Raw genomic sequence first — 21,430 nt, forward strand, 5'->3', positions numbered from 1 at the left:
AATGCCTGTGAAAACTCCTGCCAAGGCCAAATACAAACTGTGATCCAATTCGAGCCAGTATTTTAGGTGCCTGTTTATCATCTGGAACAATTTTATCTACTGTGGAGAATGAAGAAATAAGCTCTATTCCTGCTGGTAAAGAACTAAAAATTTATCTAAGGGAATTAAACTGTACTAGACTAAAATCCAAGGCCTTAGACTACCATCCAGCTCACTCTAGGGTTCCTTCCACCAATTCATGATGCTATCTTTCCACAGGCCTGAGGATTTATAAATGGTCTGATGGTAGGTGTTCACGTGGCTGGCTTTTTGACTTTTAAAATTTGGTTTGTATTCGTGAGAGTGGGGGGCAAAAATTTACACTCTTAGTCAAGCTTTCCTTAAGTTACTATAAACTGAATTTTTATTTTCAGAAAGGCAACAAAATATAGTGGAAAGACAATGAAGTTTGAATTTGGCTAGAATTGGGTCCAAAGCCCAGCTACCTTATATAGTTGATGTGAGAATTAAATAAAATATGGGCAAGGATTAGCACATGCCATATGCTCCATTAATTTTAGTTTCCTTTCCTCTAAGACCTAATTAAAAGTGATGGTTGATATGACAAGGGAGAAACTTAGGCTTGGGTAAAATCTGATGCTGGATAATCTACAAAATGCTTACTAAGTCTTATGGGGAAAATAATCAAGAGTTAAAATCTTTTAATTTTTTTAATTAAAAAAATTTTTTTGAGTTAAACTATTTTAGATTTTCCAGTTATTAGTATATATTTAATATTCTAATAATTCACTGTGAACCAAGGGTCATTTTTCTTATACACAACCTTATTTAGTTATTTAAAGATGTCTCTCAACAGGAGTTGTAATTAAGTCACAATTACAAGAACAAAGAAAATGTGATGGCAGAAACCAACACAATTATTATAAAGCAATTATTCTTCAATTAAAAATAAATAAATTTAATTATAAAGAAAGAAAATGTGATATTAGCAATTATATAATACAATAAGGCAAAGCAGCTATATGGTCCATAAAAGTCAACTGTAAATTTGACCTGAATGATCTAGATTAACTGATTTTATTTTTAAAGATTTTTTTTGATGTGGACCATTTTTACAGTCTTTATTGAATCTGTTACAATACTGCTTCTGTTTTATATTTGGTTTTGTGGCCCCGAGGTGTGTGGGATCTTACCTCCTCAACTAGGGATCAAACCAGGATGCCCTGCATTGGAAGGCAAAGTCTGAACCACTGGACCACCAGGGAAGTCCTTAGACAGATTCTTTTAAAGTCTTTAGAGGGGAAAAAAAGAAGCAATATATTGACACACAACCTGTGTGTAAGGAATATTCAGTTCAAATAATAAACCACCTGTTTAGCTTTTATAAACTCTATCCAGGCTGGTTGCCTTCACTGTCAAAAATTGAAAAAAGGAATATTCACCACTGATCCTGTGTGTAAGGATATGACTTGGGACAATAAGAGAGCATACTAAAGTAATAAGCAGGCTCATGTAACAAGCAGAAATGAGGAAAGAGAGGTCTCTCAACTCTCCACGTGGTGCCCGAGGTAGTATTATCATCGTCTGGGCTTAGTTAGGAGCCAAGTGTGACCATGTACTTAGACTAGTTATAGAAATGTTTGGTTCACAACGTGGTAACTGTGACTGATGTCAGTTCAAGGCATTCCTTGGCTGTACCTACCTTGATTCATCAGAACCAGGCTTCCTGTGAGCAAGGCCATGCAGTTGGTGGGCTGATGGTTGTGCAGGTATTGAAATCCCCATCCTCTCCTGTATGAAGTCTCATACATATACCCCGAGGCATTGGCAATCACTTCAAGAAACTTCTCCTGTTGTGTCTTGCTCAGGTAGTTGTACAAGAAGTCATAGGCAGTGGCAAAACCAACCAGGGAGTGAGCAAGTGGGACTTCATCCCAAGGAGCATCTTTCACCAACCTATAAAGGAAAAGAGACCATGCAAATGAGGGCCACACGGCTCAGAGCTGTCAGCACACTTTTCAAGAATCTACTTCTCAGAACAACAAAGGACACAAGTGAAGGTACAGTCCAGAAGGTTTAATGGCATAAAAAACAGATTTCCCTCCACGTAAGACACAAGCATAAAAGACTGTCTAACGTGAAAATCACAGACTTAACATTTTCTCTTTCCAGTTTCAGGCAATATTAAAATGTTAATTTTTAGGTTTGTTTTTTTTTAACTCTTGATGGGAGATAGAAGAGTATATTTATATTCTCAAAGGATTGAAAGTACATAATATGTAGTGGCCGAGCAAAATTCTCTGGACTAACCCATTAACTAGTGCTCGCCCTCCCCTTTCTACCTGCAGTAGGGTTCTTGGCTCTGTTCTACAACGGTCATGCTAAAACAGTTAAAAGCGTTTATATATCCCATCTTACTTCCCATAGGCTGATCCAGGTGAAGGTACCATGGTATATAGTCTAGGTCCTCTCAGTCTAGGCAGATGCACTTGGTCAACATCATGATGAGGAGAGTGGCTAGAAAGCTGGTGTAAGTGAGTAAAGTGAGCTGATTGCAACTCAGATTTCTGCATCTCATTTTTTTCTCAGAGTGAACTGCATCGATTTCAAGGATCGTCAAGCACTTTTTTAGGGAAGTCTAAAAGCTAATCTGTGAAGTATTAAAATTGTCCTTTTCTAGGAAGGAAAAAGACATGTCTGCTTGACTTGCTATGTAATTCTGCAAAATTGGGTTGGCAAAAAAAAAACCTGAATAAACTTTTTTGGCCAACCCAATACATTAATAGTATGTGGCCTACAGGAAACAGGAAGCTAAAAAGGATCTTTCACAATCACGGTTCTATGGAATGATCCAGGAAACCCTCCCTATCTGTTCAGGATGTATTTGAGTGATCTCTCAAAGAGGGAAACAAATGAAGGGTGTACTGTACTTGTGGGAGGTGGAAGACAGCTCTCAACCAGGGATTAAACGAAAGCTTAACATTTCTATGCCAGAGCCTCTTTTTGGCAAACTAGTAAAGCCTCAGCTTCTTTCTCAATATGTTTTAAAACTCCTAACATATAATACATAGGGGTACCAGGAAATGTATTATTTTGAAATATAATGATCAGTACAGATATTTTTAAAAACTGTGATATATGTGCTCCTTTATTAAGATATTAAGATTCAAAATGTAATGGCTAGGATAGTAACTATGGTAATTTGTAAGTAGTGATGAATATATATAATATTTTGAAATGTATACAGTAACTGTATGATAGGAAAATATCTGTGACAAAGACACAGGTTCTCAGATTGCTATAGTTGGTTATCCAGATACATGATTTAGAAGAGACGCTAAAATTTCAGGCACAGTGAAAATTTAGATGTAATACTTCTCTCATACAAACCCCACAGACATAGATTAAGAAAACTTAAGTTCTGAGAGACTACTTTTTCTAGATTGTGTTTCTCCTCTAGGACTTTATATCAGGTTGGCCAATAGGATCATTTCCATTTCCATAACGGAAAACCCCGAACGAACCTTTCAGCCAACCCAATACTAAAGACCTGATCATGTTAGAGAGGCCTTCTCTGCCCACTCTGTCAGTGTTACTCCTCAGCCCACAGCATTTCATTCACCTTCTTCATGTCTTTGTCCTCCTGGCATTTAAGTACGTCTGTCTGTGTGTGGGTTTCTCAGGTGGCGCAGTGGTAAAGAACACACCTGTCAGTGCAGGAGAAGCCAGAGACGTAGGTTTGATCCCTGGGTTGGGAAGATCCCCTGGAGAAGGAAATGGCAGCCTACTCCAGTACTCTTGCCTGGACAGTTCTATAGACAGAGGAACCTGGCGGGTTATACTCCATGGGATCACAAAGAGCTGGACACGACTGAGCAAGTAACACGCAATAGACACGTGTGTGCTCAGTCGTGTCCAACTCTCTGTGACCTTCATGGACTGTAGCCCGCCAGGCTCCTCTGTCCATGGAATTCTTCAGCAAGAATACTGGAGTGGGTCGCCATTTTCTTCATCAGGGGATCTTCCCAACCCAGGGATTGAACCCAGGTCTCCCGCATTGCAGGCAGATTCTTTACTGTCTGAGCCACCAGGGAAGCCCAGGTTTATGTGTACGTATCCTCTACCAGAACTGAAGTTCTAAAAGGCAGGGTTATTTTTTCTCCTCTGCTGTATTCACTGCTGGATCCCCAATCCCATAACAGTGACTGGCACACAGGAAACTGTCAATAAATCTTTTGGGGAAGCAAGAAAAAAAAGAAGGAACAAGCCTGTAGGCCACACTGTTGACAGTGAATATGTGATGATTAAGAAATCAGCAGTTTGGAAGAATCGCTTGGTATTTAACAATAATCTCAGTGTTTGGTTAGCTGTGCTAATTATACAGCCTGGCGCTAACATGACTGAAGTGGATGAGCTTCTTAACCAGTTGGCCACGGACAAAGCCACCCTGCCAGTCCGCTTGCCAGTGTGTGTACTGATTGTAAACAGACTGTGAGGAGGGTGAATTAATTCCCTATTTCTAGGAAAGAAAACAACTCACACTGCAAGCTCACTGCCAGGGAGTTAGAAACACAGTCTTCACTGATTCATGGTGACCGTGGAGCTGGACAGAGAACCCAAGGCATTTTTCCCCCAGCCCTGCGTCTCTGCAACCATGTCATCTATAAATGACAGCACACGTGCCCAGTTGTGATAAAGCTGACATCAACGAGCTGCGACCACCTACTGCAGGCTGACATGTCTGATACACCCATGAACTTACCAGTCAACTTACTTTTATAGATAAAAAACAATGTCCAAGCTCCCACATACAGCTGCTTATTCTAAGCAGTTTCCAATTCAACAAAACACTAGTACACTGAATTTTTTTTTAAGTTCCTCATTGTAAGTCAATGCTTCATAAAAAAAAACTTTAAATTATGTAATAAAAAAAAATCTTTAAAAAAAGTTCCTGGTACCATCAGATGCATCACTATATCATTATGAAATCTGACCTGTGATAGCTACATTTCTAAGAGATTATTTAAATTCTTTGCTAATTCTTATGCAGATACAGAGAGTAATTACAGATGAGAGTATAGTTTACTATCATGGAAACCAAAGGAAATGTGCTTCTAGCTCATGAATGGCAGTAAAAGATCTATCTTACTCAGTGTCATCCTAACCATCAGTTTGTCGGTTTATACTAAAGAATCACATTAAGAGGTGAATCATAAAAAAAGATAGATATTAATTTATGAATTTTATCTCACTTTAAAATATATATATGTACATATCCACCAATCTTTTGAAGGTGAGCCAAAAGCCTTCTCTTTGAATGTGGGTCTATGGATCAGTGTCATCATTTTTCCCTGCAAAGAACACATAATAACACAATTTTCAGCCTTGGTTTCTCTAATATAGGAAGAAATTAAAGATATTTGTGAAGGAATATAGAATCCTTCCAGAATTTTGAGTTTTTCCCTAAACTTTTTCTAATCTCATCCATATTAAATTATGATGGAAGTTTTTTATAGTAAGTCATTCCAAAGCATTTAAGCATTTAGAAACATTCTTTTTTTTTTAACTTACACTTATTCTATTTGTAGATTATTAAAACTGTACAATTAAATGTATTAGTGATTATATGTATTAGGAAAGATATACCCATCTGAATGCAGAGTTCCAAAGAATAGCAAGGAGAGAAGAGGAAACCTTCCTCAGTGATCAGTGCAAAGAAATAGAGGAAAACAATAGAATGGGAAAGTCTAGAGATCTTTTCAAGAAAATTAGTGATACCAATGGAACATTTCATGCAACAATGGGCAGAATAAAGGACAGAAGCGGTATGGACCTAACTGAAGCAGAAGATATTAATAAGAGGTGGCAAGAATACACAGAAGAACTATACAGAAAAGATCTTCATGACCCAGATAACCACAATGGTGTAATCACTTACCTAGAGCCAGAATCCTAGAATTCGAAGTCAAGTGGGCCTTAGGAAGCATCATTACAAAGAATGCTAGTGAAGGTGACAGAATTCCATTTGAGGTATTTCAAATCCTAAAAGATGATGCTGTTAAAAGTGCTGCACTCAATATGCCAGCAAATTTGGAAAACTCAGCAGTGGCCACAGGACTGGAAGGGTCAGTTTTCATTCCAATCCCAAAGAAAGGCAATGCTGAAGAATGTTTACACTACTACACAATTCACTCATTTCACACACTTGCAAAGTAATGCTCAAAATTCTTCAAACTAGGCTTCAACAATATGTGAACCAAGAACTTCCAGATGTTCAAGCTGAATTTAGAAAAGGCAAAGGAACCAGAGATCAAATTGCCAACATCCCATTGGATCATAGAAAATGCAAGATAATTCCAGAAAAACATCTACTTCAGCTTCACTGACTACACTAAAGCCTTTGACTGTGTGGATCACAACAAATGGTGGAAAATTCTTATACTAGACCATCTTAACTGCCTCCTGCGAAACCTGAATGCAGGTCAAGAAGCAACGGTTAGAATCGGACATGAACAATGGACTGGTTCCAAATTCCAAAAAGAGTACATCAGTGCTATATTGTCACCCTGCTTATTTAAGTTATATGCAGAGTACATCATGTGAAATGTCAGGCTGGAGGAAGCACAAGCTGGAATCAAGATTGCTGTGAGAAATATCAGTAAGCTATATGCAGATGACACCACACTTATGGCAGAGAAAGGAAAAAGGAAAGTGAAGTCGCTCAGTCGTGTCTGACTCTTTGCGAACCCATGGACTGTAGCCTACCAGGATCCTCCGTCCATGGGATTTTCCAGGCAAGAGTACTGGAGTGGGTTGCAATTTCCTTCTCCAGGGGATCTTCCCAACCCAGGGATCGAACTTGGTCTCCCTCATTGTAGGCAGACGCTTTACTGTCTGAGCCACTGGACAGCCAAGTATGACAAAGAGTGAAGAGGAAATAAAGAGCTTCTTGGTGAAGGTGAAAGAGGAGAGTGAAAAAGTTGGCTTAAAATTCAACATTCAAAAAATGAAGATCATGGCATCCAGTCCCATCTCTTCACTACAAATAGATGGGGAAACAATGGAAACAGTGAGAGACTTTATTTTCTTGGGCTCCAAAATCACTGCAGACGGTAACTACAGCCATGAAATTAAAACACACTTGCTCCTTGGAAGAAAAGCTATGACTGACCTAGGCAGCATATGAAAAAGCAGAGACATTGCTTTGCCAACAAAGGTCTGTCTAGTCAAAGCTATGGTTTTTCCAGTAGTCATGTATGGACTTGAGAGTTGGACCATAAAGAAAGCTGAGTGTCAAAGAACTGATGCTTTAAACTGTGATGCTGAAGAAGACTCTTGAGAGTCCCTTGGACTGCAAGATCAAACCAGTCCATTCTAAAAGAAATCTGTCCTGAATATTCATTGGAAGCACTGATGCTGAAGCTGAAGTTCCAATACTTTGGCCACCTGATGGGAAGAAAATAACCTGATGCTGGGAAAGACTGAAGGCAGAAGGAGAAGGGGATGACAGAGGATGAGATGGTTGGATGGCATCACCAATGGACATGAGTCTGAGCAAGCTCGTGGAGATGGTGAAGGACAGGGTAGCCTGGCGTGCTGCAGTCCATGGCGTCGCAAAGAGTCAGACATGACTGAACAACTGAACAACAACAACGTATTAGTGAAAGTGGCATAAACTGATTTGAGAACAAATACAACTGATACTTGCTAAGCACATAATCCTACTGGTGGCAACAGAAATGAATAGACACAGTAGAAGGTGGCCCAGCAGCCTTGACATTCAGCAATCTGTGAGGGCTGCTGCCAGTTACACAAGGCATGGAGGTTAATTTCATTGGCAATTCAGTTAAGCGGTGGTTAGTTAAGAAAATTAAAGAAGTTAAGAGGTTAGTTAGGAAAATTTTTACTGTATTCCTCTTTTTATAAGCTGTACTTTGACCTGTTTAGACAGCTGTTCTTAAACTAAGGCCCATGAACCCCTGGGGTCTCTTGAGACTCTTTCAGGGGATTCATGAATAAAAATTATTCACATAATAGTATAAAGATGTTATATATTGATATTCACACTGATGATGCAGAAGCACTAGTGGGTTAAAAATGTTGGCACCTCAGCAAGAATCCAGGTAGGAGCAGTGAACTGCTCTAGTAATCCTTGTAGGATTCTGCACACTGCCATGCACTCTAAGTTTTAAAGAAAAACAATTACACTTACGAATATCTTTAATAAACCCAGTTTCATTTAAGAATATCCTTCATAAAGTGGTAAAAATGATTGATTTTATAAAATATCAACCTTTTTAGTACATATCTAATATCCTGAGTGATGAAATGTAAAGTATGTATAAAGCACTGTGGGTAGCAAAGTACATAACTGTCATGAGGAGAAGAAATTGTGCATTGAGTTGAGAGAGCAACCAGCTCCTTGTTTTTTTATGAAATATCATTTTTACATGAAAGAATGACTCACTGACAAATTTCAGTTTTTTAGACTTGGGTATTTAAGTGGAAGTTCTCTTGAAACAAGGAAGCCTTCCAGTTCAAGGAAAAGGTTTTGCTGACAGTGACAAAATTTGAGCTTTCAATCAAAAAAAAAAAAAGAATTTTGGAAAACTTGTTACCATGAACTTAAAAGTTTAACAATATTTTAATAAGACTTTTCTGATGAGGTCAGTGATAACAAATGTGCAGGAGATGTAAAAGACGCAGGTTCAATCCCTGGGTTGGGAAGATCCCCTGGAGAAAGAAATGGCAACCCACTCCAGTATTCTTGCCTGGAGAATTCCATGGACAGATGAGCCTGGCAGGATATGGTCCACAGAGTTGCAGAGTTGGACACGACTGAAGCAGCTTAGCATGCATATACAAACGTGTCAACATTTCAGAGATGGGAATAACTCAGAGAATAAACATTCAAATAAATAGGCATGACATTACAAAACCATGCAAAGATAAAAGATTCATTTTAACTGCAAAACATAGCAGTGGACTTTTTACCAGTTAAAATATATAAGGAGCTTATTAACTAACATAATTTCAGAATCCACATTGAAACTAACTTATAAAATACAGATTCCACATAAAACTAACTTATACAAAACTACCATATGTCAAGTTCTAGTATGGTATCAAAGAAAGTGAAAGTGAAGTCGCTCAGTCGTGTCCGACTCTTTGCGACCCCATGGACTGTAGCCTATCAGGCTCCTCTGTCCATGGGATTTTCCAGGCAAGAGTGCTGGAGTGGATTGCCATTTCCTTCTCCAAAGCTATGCATAATTATCTGAAAAGACTCCTCAAATACCCCTCCCTTTTTAGTCACATGTCTGTATGAAGCTGGATTTTCTTCATGTATTTCAACCTAAATACTACATTGCAACCAACTGAACACAGAAGCAGATATTCACGATTTGCAACCGTGTAAAACAATGACCTCTTTCACACTGAATATTTTGTTTCCAAAAATCTGGCTATTTTTTCCTAAAAATATGTTACCTATGTTAATATGAAATTGACTTCTTTTTTTTCAAATGAATGAATAAATATTTTTTAAAATTTCTTAGATTTAGTTTCGCGTATGGTAAATTTTAATGGGCATAGCCCACATAAACAAAGCTCTTTGATGTTCAGTGTCATTAATTTTTAAGAGTGTAAAAGAATTCTGAGTCCAACATTTACAAAATCTGCTGCCTAGAATATTTCCAAAGGTGAATTTAAGTGAATTTATGTGAAAAAGAATGATGTGAACACAGAAACTATGAATTGCCCAGGTTGGAACACACAGTATTGATAGGGAAAGGCATAGGATTTATCATGATGTGCTGTTACCATAAATCAAGTTATGACTGTAAAAGGAAGAGACATAGTAACCTTTCCAAAATTAGTAGCTTCATTAATCAGAATTTTTATGATAATTTTATGGAGACAGATTGCTTCTATTATCAAAAACGCATTTGAACTACTACGTAAAGAGTACAAAAATAGGCACTCTAAGGAGCCTATTACTTAAAAGCTTGACAGCCTACTTGATGAAATGATAAAACAGTCACCATAGTAACAATGTTGGCATCTACTTTCATTTGCATAGATTTGAGTTTTAAATGATCAAATAATTATATTAAAAACTTTTTCATATAGTCTTAGTAGAAACGTAGTCTGAAACACAGTCTGTAGAAAATTATTATCTGTGAAAAGATTAATACTTAGATATCTAAGATTAACCTTAGGCACTATAATGTTTGCAGAATACTCTGTATAATATCATTTAAATTTTTATACTATTTCATTGACAAATACTGTTAAAGTGAATATTTGGAGTAACAGAGGTTCTATATTCAAAAACCTCAGAACTGTCAAGAAATCACTGATATTTATTTAAATGCATCAATAAATTATTTTTTAAAATACTAGAAACAATGGGATAATGTAACTCCCTTTATAATATTTTGATTATTAGTTCTGTTTTCGAGCACTTTTTACAGCTTGACAATTTTATACCAGGCTTTTCATATGTAACTACATTTTGAAGGTCATGATTTGATTGATTCATGGTATAGGTAAGTTTATGTGTTTTCACAGGTATGTCTGAATGAGGTTCCACTGTTTATTAAACCTTCCCGAAAAGCGGAACTCAAAATAATCCTTCTTTTTTTTTATTTTAAGATATTACATAGTTTTATGATCTATAAAATATTTATATAGTAAATTCATAAAGTAGAAGACTCATATTTAAAAATCTGGTTTATTTTAGACAGTAGATGTTTATGTAAATATAAATTTAAGAGAAAATGAAGTAAGATTTAAAGGAATTAAGAATTTGAATGTAGAATACAGTGATAAACTCTTCAGAAATTCCCAAATATAACTTTACAGAGCAGAGCAGCACCAATTTCACATTTGCCAGCTTCACTGAAGTTATGTCTACTGGACATAAGCCACACCTTTGCCTACAGCATGTACTTGGTCACACCAACAAAACACGCTAATATAAGGCCAGTTCTATTTTTAAATGTAAATCAATTCATTCAAAAGTGTCCTAAAGACAGTTACCAGATAGACAGTCATTCCATTTTTCAACCAAATGCCTCTGTATGCTTGGAAACAAACTCCTGTAAGTTAGGAGAGTCCTGTGTTACCAAGGCTTTTAAAAGTATGACTAATGGCAGTTGTGATTCATCTTTTTTTCCGTGAAGTTAAACATAAAAACTAGCCATAAATGTTAAATGTCAGTAATACGTTACATTTTGTAAGTAATTCCTACAACATTTAGCCAAAGGAAGTGGATTTCTAACCTGGCCGTGTCTGTGAAGCACAGTGGGACCCTGACAATTGTGAATTGTGAACGGCCAACAAGAGCCAAGTAAGCCTGGAATACACAGAAACTTGATCTGGGGGCCTCTGAGCAGGAGCAAGCTACCCAAGGGGCATGTTCAACTCAACTCTGGCCTGGCGTGTAGTCCATATTCCAAGGGTTTGATCAGGAGACTAAGGGGTGGTATTTGCAACATGAAGCAAAATTAAGTATAGCTGGGAGGAAAGAGAAATTTATACTTCATGTTAATTAAGCACGTAGTGTGTGCCACACCCTTTACATACTTATTTCATTTAATCTTCAAAACTGACATTAGATATAATATCCCCATTTCATGGATTGTAAAAGTGGTATTTGGACAGGAAAATTATTCATTGAAGATCACATAGTTAAGGTAAATGATGAGTCATGAACGGAATCCAGGACTATCTGAATCTAGAATTTTTACTTCTTCTTGGTGGGAAGTACTGTGCTTTTAATCCATGGGGTTGCGAAGAGTCACAAGACTGAAGCGACTTAGCACACACGCACACAGTTTTGTTTCTTATTTAATGTTTGATAGTATTCATTTTTGAAGTCACCCAAGCAGGAATTTGTGTGTGGGAGTAGGGGCAGAGACAAAACTTTTAACTACAGATTCAGTGTCTCAAATAACTAGAGCTCTACAAGGTTATTTCTTTTTTGGTGGACTTTGGTGATTTTTGGTTTTTTAAGAATTCTTCCAGTTGCCAATTTAGTGAAATTTTTGTCATAATTTGTTCAAAATACTCCTTTTTTCCTTATTTTATTGTCTGTAGAATTTACTGTGAGGTACTTTTTTCCATAATGATATTGCTAACCTTTTTATTCTCTATTTTTTCCCCTAATCTTTCTGGCTATTGATATCTCCAGAATCCAGGTTTAAGTTTCACTGATTTTTTATTGTTTTTCTAATTTCTATTTTATTGATTTCTGCTTTTTATTATTTCTTTCTTACTGCTTCCTTAGTGTTTAATTTGTTCTTCTTTTTCTGGTTTCAAAAGGTGGAAACTTAGATCATTGATTTTATACTTCCTTTTCTAACATAAAGATTGAACACCATACTACTTAAAATATATTCTGCAAATTTATATTCTGCAAATTAAATGCTATGTTTTAATTTTATTCAATTCAAAATACTTAAAAATTTCCATTGTGATTATTTCTTTGACTCATTCATTATTTAGCATTGTGTTATTTAGTTTAAAAATATGTTAGAATTTTCAAATAGGCATATTTTGTTTTATATATTATAATGCTCTGGTATTGAATACATTTTCATATAGATTGTTTTGTCTTCTACATAAATTGACCCCTTTATAAGTATGTAATATTCTTTTTTATCCTTAGTAATATTTCTATACTTAAGTCTACTTTGTCTGATATTAAAATAAGGGATGCATTCACTCTTGCTCATTCTCTCTCTTCTCATATCCTCTCACATATTTATTTCTATTTTTCAAAATTAATAATCCGGTAGGAGAAAGAATATGTCTTTTTTAAGACCCTCCTTAGGGCTAATAGTACTTCTATAAATTATAGACATTTTCACTCTAAAGCCTTAATGATATATTTATTGCCAAAGTTTTATATGCTACAATAGTTGTTTTAAAATGATGAATTATCCTATAGGCTAAGGTTCAGTCATACATTTATAAATGGTAGTAATAATGGTGCCTGCCATATAATAATAAATTACAATGTCTACCAAATCATAATAAGCAAATATTTGTTCAATTTACTAACATTTTCAAAAGATATATTTTTATTGTTGCTTGAGAAAGTATGATAATAGACAAAAAACATGATGATATATATAAGAAGATAATCTAGTCTTCTTTCATTCAGTTCCCATAAATAAGAAAGTTGAAGGGATTAAGACAATGACTAAATACACAAGAAAGAAGAACATACTTTCAGAAGAGTTGATTTTTTTGAAAAAGCATGTCTGGGCTACACAGGTTCTATAAGTCTCAGAGGACCTAGCAATCCATGCAGGTGACCTTGGAAATGATGGACAACCCCACTTGACCTAAAGAACATGATCTATGACTGACATATCTTATCATTCATGGCACCTACTGGAGTTCTTTGCATGTATAAGTATTCACTGAATCTTTCATGAAGATGTGTATGAATCAATAAGGAAAAGGAGAATTATATCATAGAAGAGTGAGCTCTTCAATTAAAAATTGTAAATGTCAAAAAAAAAACCAAAACAAAGAAAGTCACCAATTTTGCATAAGAACCCAGCCAGAAGAAAGAGCTAGTCGGCAAACCTACCAAGAGCTAAACTAGGCAGAAGGGAACTTATGCTGAAATATAACACAGGATTCCAAAGCCCCACCATGTTCAAGACAGAAAGAAGGTACAAGATGTGGGGAAAGGGGCAGACATGAGAAATGACAATGTGCTTACATGGTTCTTCAGGGTCCACCCAAGGAACATGTGATTCCAACCACAAAACATTCCTGAAACAGTTCTTCTCCCTGCAGACCTCTGGTGAGCCTGGGGCTCCTAATGTACTGTTCCAGGGGCGGCTGGTCCAGGGGCTGTTGGGCTTGAACCTGCATGCTGAGAATCTTCAACTCCTTAAGCTAGCCAAGACTAGAGACACAAATAGACAATGAGTTTTCCTTTTTGAACTTCTACTTTGCACCCTGTGTGTGTACTTAGTCGTTCAGTCATGTCCAACTCTGTAATTCTATGTACTGCCATCTGCCAGACAGGCAAGAATACTGGCGTGGACTTCCCAGGTGGGTCAGCAGATAAAGAATCCGCCTACCAATGCAGGAGACACAGGAGATGCAGTTTCAACCCCTGGGTCAGGAAGATCCCCTGGAGAAGGATTTGACATCTCTGTGTCTAGTTCCCCAGGGGATCTTCCTGACCCAGGGATTGAAACTGCATCTTCTGTGTCTCCTGCATTGGCAGGCGGATTCTTTATCTGCTGACCCACCTGGGAAGCCCACTTTAGAACAACCGCTAGGATAGCAGAAGGACAGAACTAGAATTGACTGTATACAAGGACATCTTCCATGAAATTAGAAGACACTTACTCCTTGGAAGGAAAGTTATGACCAACCTAGATAGCATATTCAAAAGCAGAGACATTACTCTGCCAACAAAGGTCCGTCTAGTCAAGGCTATGGTTTTTCCTGTGGTCATGTATGGATGTGAGAGTTGGACTGTGAAGAAGGCTGAGCGCCAAAGAATTGATGCTTTTGAACTGTGGTGTTGGAGAAGACTCTTGAGAGTCCCTTGGACTGCAAGGAGATCCAACCAGTCCATTCTGAAGGAGATCAGCCCTCGGATTTCTTTGGAGGAAATGATGCTGAAGCTGAAACTCCAGTACTTTGGCCACCTCATGCAAAGGGTTGACTCATTGGAAAAGACTCTGATGCTGGGAGGGATTGGGGGCAGGAGGAGAAGGGTACGACAGAGGATGAGATGGCTGGATGGCATCACTGACTCGATCGACGTGAGTCTGAGTGAACTCCGGGAGTTGGTGATGGACAGGGAGGCCTGGCGTGCTGCGATTCATGGGGTCGCGAAGAGTCGGACATGACTGAACGGCTGAACTGAACTGAAAGACATCTTCGGGGAAAACGATGTATCAACTCAGAACTAAAAAAGACCATTTTCTTCCACAATCTTCATTTCTATATTCATGAAATCACTGGATTCAATATAGAGCACTACCATTTAACTTCATTTTAAAGCTACACATTTAATATTGCAAATATTAAATTCTAAAATTAAAAAGTTTAGGTCAGTCTGGCCCTACTCAAGAATACTGAGGAGTCAATTATGCAAAAGCAGAAACTAAAAAGAATATTCTTTTTTACTTAAAAAGTATTCTATATGGTTTACAGAGAAAATGAATTAGTCTGAATGTCAAAACATACCAAGTTAATATAAATAAAACATAGAAGAGTGTTGTTAAATGGGAAATGGCACTGCCATGTCATTATTCCAATGTTTAATTCACTGACACAAAGTCTTTCTATCCAAATACTCAATTTATGCTATCCCAAGTATAATCTACATAAATGGAGCCAAACAACATTCATAATTGTAATCCATTTTTGCTGGCCAAGTGTGCTTTGGGCTATTGCCTAGCCTAAAAAGGTAAGTAGGAGAAACACTGTAAGTATGATTCAAATTTGATAACAAGACCTCTGTTCTGTAAGAATGGCAGAGCAAAGGAGTAGAGTTTAAAACAGGCTTACCTATCAAATTCTAATAATGAATTATGAAAGAATCAGTTATAATGGAGAAATTTCTGAAACTTGAAAAGGTGTAGGAGAGAATAACACAGATTTTCCTGTATTGTTCAGAAAAGCTTAATAAAATGACTTCTGGCCATTTAAAAAGTAGCTTGGTATTTTATATGTTTAGCATGCTTTATATTTATATATGTAAAACATTTCTAAATGTTTCAGTTCAACAGTTCATAGATGTCATCACTTTAGTCAATGACTATGCAAGCATCCAGTGATTATGTGAGAAAAAAATGCCAAAAGTAGACAATTTAATTTTAAGAAAAAATTAAACATGCAAGAAGAGCCAGGGAAGTCAATGAGAATAACAATGATGGAGGGTGACTAGCTCTGCCAGAGAAGAAAACACACTTCAAAACTTCACTCATCAGAACAGAGTGGTACTAACATATGAACAGATATACATACCAATGGAACAAAACAGAAAATTCAGAAATAGATGCAAAAACATATGGAAACTTGGTATATGATAAAGGTATGTGATCCAAAATCAACAGTGAAATGAATCACCTTTTAACAGGTTACATTGGAACAATTAGATAGTCATTTGAAGAAAAAAGAAAACTGAATTCAAACCTCACAGAACATAAGAAAATAAATTCTAAATCAATCAGGCATCTAAATGTAAAGTAATAAATATAACTCTTAAAGCAAAACATTGATGAATTCCCTTGCGACCAGAAGGGAAAGCCTTTCCAACTAAGATTCAAAAACAAGGAGCAACAGAAGAAAAGAGTGACAATTTTGGCCATTTATAAATGAAATGAATCAAAAATAACCCAAAAACCTTTTGCATAGGGAAAAAAAGACCACAAATGAACATGAATAAACTGGGGAAAATATTTTAATCATGTATCTTAAATACAGTTAGACTTATCCTAATATACCAGAGGCTCCTAAAAATAAGAAAAAAAAAACTCATTGGAAAAATGAGCAAATGACAAACAAGACAGTTAACAACAACAAAAAGGCAAACATCTCCCATTCAAAATTTTCATCTCCACTTATATTAAATCTGCAACAACTAATCTAATCAGTGAAAAAAAATCAAGTATGATAAACACTCCAGTAAAAGCTGTGGAGAAATAGAAACACTCTTAAAAATGCTGTCAGGGATGCAGAACAGTATAAATCCTATGGGGTAGAGTTTGGCAACAAATTTTATATGGATTTTATATTTTGACCCAGTAATATCACAAACTGAAAACCATATATGCATAAGGTTATTTATCGTGGCATTATTTGTAATATGATCCTAACATGGTAAATTTTGAACCATGTAAATATTTCAGATGTTTAAAATTAAACATAAATCAGAAATAAACACTGAAATGAAATGATACACTTGGGATTTGATTCAATATAAAAAGAACAAATAAGAGAATATGTTCCAAACAAAAGAACAAGATAAATCTCTAGAAATCAAATATGTTCCAAACAAAAGAATAAGATAAATCTCTAGAAATCAATCTTAACAAAATGGAGATGAGTGATTACCTGATAGAATCAAAACAACAGTCATAAACATGCTCAAAGTTAGCAGAGCAATGCATGAACAAAGAGCACTTCAAAAGAGATAGAAAATATTAAAAAGCACCAAGCATTGTAGTCATAACACTGAACTAAATTCAAAAGGATTCAACTGCAGACTACATTAAGTGGGGAAAAAAAAGGATCAGTGAACTTAAAGAGAGGACAGTGGAATTCATCCAGTCAGAGGAGAAAAAAGGGAAAAGAACAACAAAAAACTCCAGTGAAGACAGCATAAGGGATTTATCAGTTCAGCTCAGTTCAATCACGTCTGACTCTTTGCGACCCCATGGACTGCAGCACGCCAGGCCTCCCTGTTTATCACCAACTCCCAGAGTTTACTCAAATTCATGTCCATTAAGTCAGTGATGCCATCCAACCATCTCATCCTCTGTTATCCCCTTCTCCTCCTGCCTTCAATCTTTCCCAGCATTAGGGTCTTTTCAAATGAGTCAGTTCTTCACATCAGGTGGCCAAAGTATTGGAGTTTCATGTTCAACATCAGTCCGTTCAATGAATATTCAGGACTGATTTCCTTTAGGATGGACTGGTTGGACCTCCTTGCAGTCCATGGGAAGGGACTTTTGGGACACCATTAAGAAGACCAGTATACACGCTATAGGGGTAAGAAGAGGGAAGAAGAAAGAGAAGTTTATGCAAAGATATGATTGAAAACTTCCCTAGCCTGAGGGGAAAGAAACAGACACCCAGATAAAGGTAGCCCAGAGTATCAAAAAAGATGCTTCTAAAGAGACCCATGGCGAGACACATAACATAAATAAATTAAAAAAATAGAAAGACAACAGCAACTTATTATACACAAGGGAACTCCCATAATACTATCAGCAGAGTTTTACAAAGTGAGATGATACACTCACAGTGTTGAAAGAAAAAAACAACAACTGTGGATCAAAAATAACCAAGTAAAACTGTCTCTCAGAATTGAAGGAAAGATGAAAAGTTTTCCAGATAAACATATGCTGAAGAAGTTTATCACTACTAACTGGCCTTACAAGAAATGTTAAAGGGAGTTCTTCCAACTGAAATCAAAGGACACCAATTAGTAACATGAAAACACATGAAAGTATAAAATCCAACGGTAAAAGTAAATATACACTTAAATGCAGAGTAATAGTGTAACAGTGGTGGGTAAATCACTTATAACTCTAGTATAAAAGTTAAAAGAAGACTGCATTAAAAAATAACCATATAATAATAATTATTAGGGACTTCCCTGGTGGTCTGGTGGCTAAGACGCTGCACTCCCAATGCAGGGGGCCGGGTTTATCCCTGGTCAGGGAACTAGATCCCACATGCCACAACTAAGAGTTTGTATCCTGCAACTAAGAGATTCCGTGTGCAGCGACTAAGACCTGGTACAGTCAAATAAGTAAACATTTTTTAATAATAATTTTTATTAGATACACAATGTAAAAAGACAACCAAGGTTTCAAAATTTACCTCTCATGAATACTTCCTCTGGAAACCAGTGGAGAAATTAAATTCTCCAAATTAGGATATATACCAAGGAGAAGACAACATGAGATTCATGGCACAGGGGATCCACCACACAAGAGGAAAGAAGAGTAAGTCAACAGCTATACAGCAGATCTAGATTATAATCAGTCAAACGCTGTGGCAGTTTCCTCTTCAAGAAGACGAATTGTTAAGAATGCCTTATTAAAAATATCTTGTTGGAATGGGTTAAGAGATTTACATAACTGCGTGAGAGTCTGGTTGGCAACTGGTGATAAATGCACAGGAAACTAAGCAAATAAAGCAAAAAGGCTATAAGTAATCCTAGAGAAAACAAAAAGTTGTACACATATTGAATGTAATCACAGTATAAGATATGGCTCAGCTGTCAACAGCTTTTGCTTCATTATGCAAACACAATACTTATTCAATTAAATATGCAAACACAATATTCATTCAATTAAAATCACAACATATCTACCTTGGAAAGCTGGAGGGACAAGAAGTCCGTACGTGTTTATGGTAGATGGTATGTGTGAGACATGATGAGTGACGCATCTACAAGCCAAAGGATGCCAAGGGTTGCCCACCTGAAGCTGGGACAGTGGCATAAGACGGTTCTTCAGCATCTCCAGAAGGAACCAACCCTGCTGACACCTTGACTGTAGACGTCTGGTCTACAGAACTGTGAGAAAATCAACTTCTCTTTGTTTTCAGCCACCTTGTCTGTGGTACTTTGTTACAGCTGCCCTAAGAATAAGGCACCAACCTTACAGAATCTGACTTGTCATCACCGCCATCTGCATGCACCATCTTCCACCTTCCGCTGCTGTCTGAACACGTGGTGACTCCTACTTATTTTAAAGCAATCCTCTTACATTCTGACTTCACCACATGCCAAAGGGCAAATAATTACCTGACATTGAGTTTAAAAACTGAGAGAGATACTTTAAGGGGGAAGGGGAGGGTGGGATGAATTGAGAGATTGGGATTGGCATATATACACTATTGATATTATGTATAAAATAGGTAACTAATGAGAACCTACTGTATAGCAATTACACTCCAATAAAAATTAATTTAAAAAAACACATTAAAAAAAAGTGAGGGACACTTTAACAATGGCAAAAATGGTACTCAAATTGCTAAGTCTTGCCGCCCTGATGGCAGCAAAATATCAAACTCAAAATGAGGCTGACCCTAAGGTGCTAGGATACATAAAACAATATTTTACTTTCTATTATGGTTTCCTCAATACGGTTAATATTTACCCAAGATCACTACTTTTTTTATGCTTTATCAGAATTTTTCTCTTTTACAATATGCTTTTTCAAGGTTTTGCTGACGTTGCCTTTTTAAAACAGTGAATGAACTGTGGTTGATTTTATGCTAGGTGCCAATTGGAAGTAATGTGCTGCAGAATTTATTCCACTCAGCCCTGGAAACCTGAAATGTAATCATTAATCACAGACTTGCACTGTTTCCTAATGAAAAAAAGATGGTTAATAATATATCTTAGGAACAAATATTCTGAACACTAGAATTATGGAATAAAGAAGCCACCTCAAAGAGTGAAGCAGTGCCCTCACTGGAGATCTTCAAGAAGAGGGATACTAAGAAGGGATTCTCTGAAAGGGAATGTGTCTATCAGCATGTTAGAAGGAGATTTCAAATTATAAATCACAAGCTATTAATAGATTGTGGAATGAATATAAGGGGCTGTGACCAGCTTATTTTTAGTGGAATTTAATGGCATGAAATAGAAAATAGAGTGCAGAGCATAACTTAAATGCTAGGCCTGGTTCTACTTACACATTTACATATGTAGTGTACATAAGTAATATTACATACATTTATGTGTATAAAGGGTTATGATGTCAATTTTACTTCTTACTATAGGTCAGAGTCAAAAAAGGTTTGAAAGTCACTGTCTTAGAGGATAAATGTGCCACATCAGATGCCTCCTGTAGGCAGAGAGGACCCAGGCTCAGGGCTGGCTTCCGTGCGTGGATCAAGGTCAAAACCAGGTTGCCCCGAGCACTTTCCAGCAGAGGATCTGGAGCTAGCCAAAAGGGAAAACCCACTAAGAGTTCACTGGAAAGGAACCCAGACCACTAGAGAAGCTCAGAATGTTCAAAGAGGGCAGAAGATGGTATACAATGGAGGCAGGTATAAAACAGCAAACGGGTCCACACAGTCAATTCAAGAACGAAAAATAATTTGTCACCATGTAGAAAAGCAACAAAAAAACATTTCTCATCCCCTCAATCTGTTTGGGTTTGAAGTCATTTATTTTTAAGAGAGATAATGAAATAATACTTATGAACAGCATCCTGTCCAATAATGTTTATTTTATTCATGTCCTGGGGACACAATTTTAAAGAGTCCTTCTTAAAAAGTCATCTGGCAACAAAGTGGGAAAAGCCAGTTTAGGATTTTTCTTTGTGAATCATAAAAAATTTGGAAGATGCACTATTTGCCATAAAACAGAATTAATGGGTAAAGTAAATTTAGATTAAATTATGAGCCACACTTGTAAGCCCCTTCAACATGCCATGGGCACGAAACACATCCCCAAGTTTTAGATCCAGAGTTATCTGTTATACTGAAAATAAAAGTGTTATACTGAAAATAAAAGTGAAATGGCAATCCACTCCAGTATTCTTGCTGGATAATCCCATAGACAGAGCGGCCCGGTGAGCTCCAGTCCCTGGGGTCGCACAGTCAGAAACAACTGGGCACATTAACTCATTAGCCTCCCCAAAGGCTGAATGTAACCACATATGCTTTAACCAAGCAACAGGCTATGACAGAAAAG

At 36.8% G+C, this 21,430-nt stretch overlaps 1 protein-coding gene across 5 annotated transcripts in view; it reads right to left on the reverse strand.

Annotated features, from left to right (window-relative positions):
• Positions 1–21,430, reverse strand: part of DSE (dermatan sulfate epimerase) — a 78,414-nt gene that overhangs the window by 11,391 nt on the left and 45,593 nt on the right. For 3 of the 5 annotated variants that reach the window (XM_070376390.1, XM_070376391.1, XM_070376393.1), the window contains one exon: positions 1,703–1,956. In XM_070376390.1, the coding sequence (XP_070232491.1) occupies positions 1,703–1,956 (254 nt within the window). Of the gene's footprint in view, positions 1–1,702; positions 1,957–13,741; positions 13,886–21,430 lie in introns of those variants that run through there. The other 2 variants (XM_070376392.1, XM_070376394.1) reach the window with 2 other exon arrangements.

The sequence above is a fragment of the Bos mutus genome, chromosome 9, assembly GCF_027580195.1.
Source record: "Bos mutus isolate GX-2022 chromosome 9, NWIPB_WYAK_1.1, whole genome shotgun sequence".
Classification (NCBI taxonomy): domain Eukaryota; kingdom Metazoa; phylum Chordata; class Mammalia; order Artiodactyla; family Bovidae; genus Bos; species Bos mutus.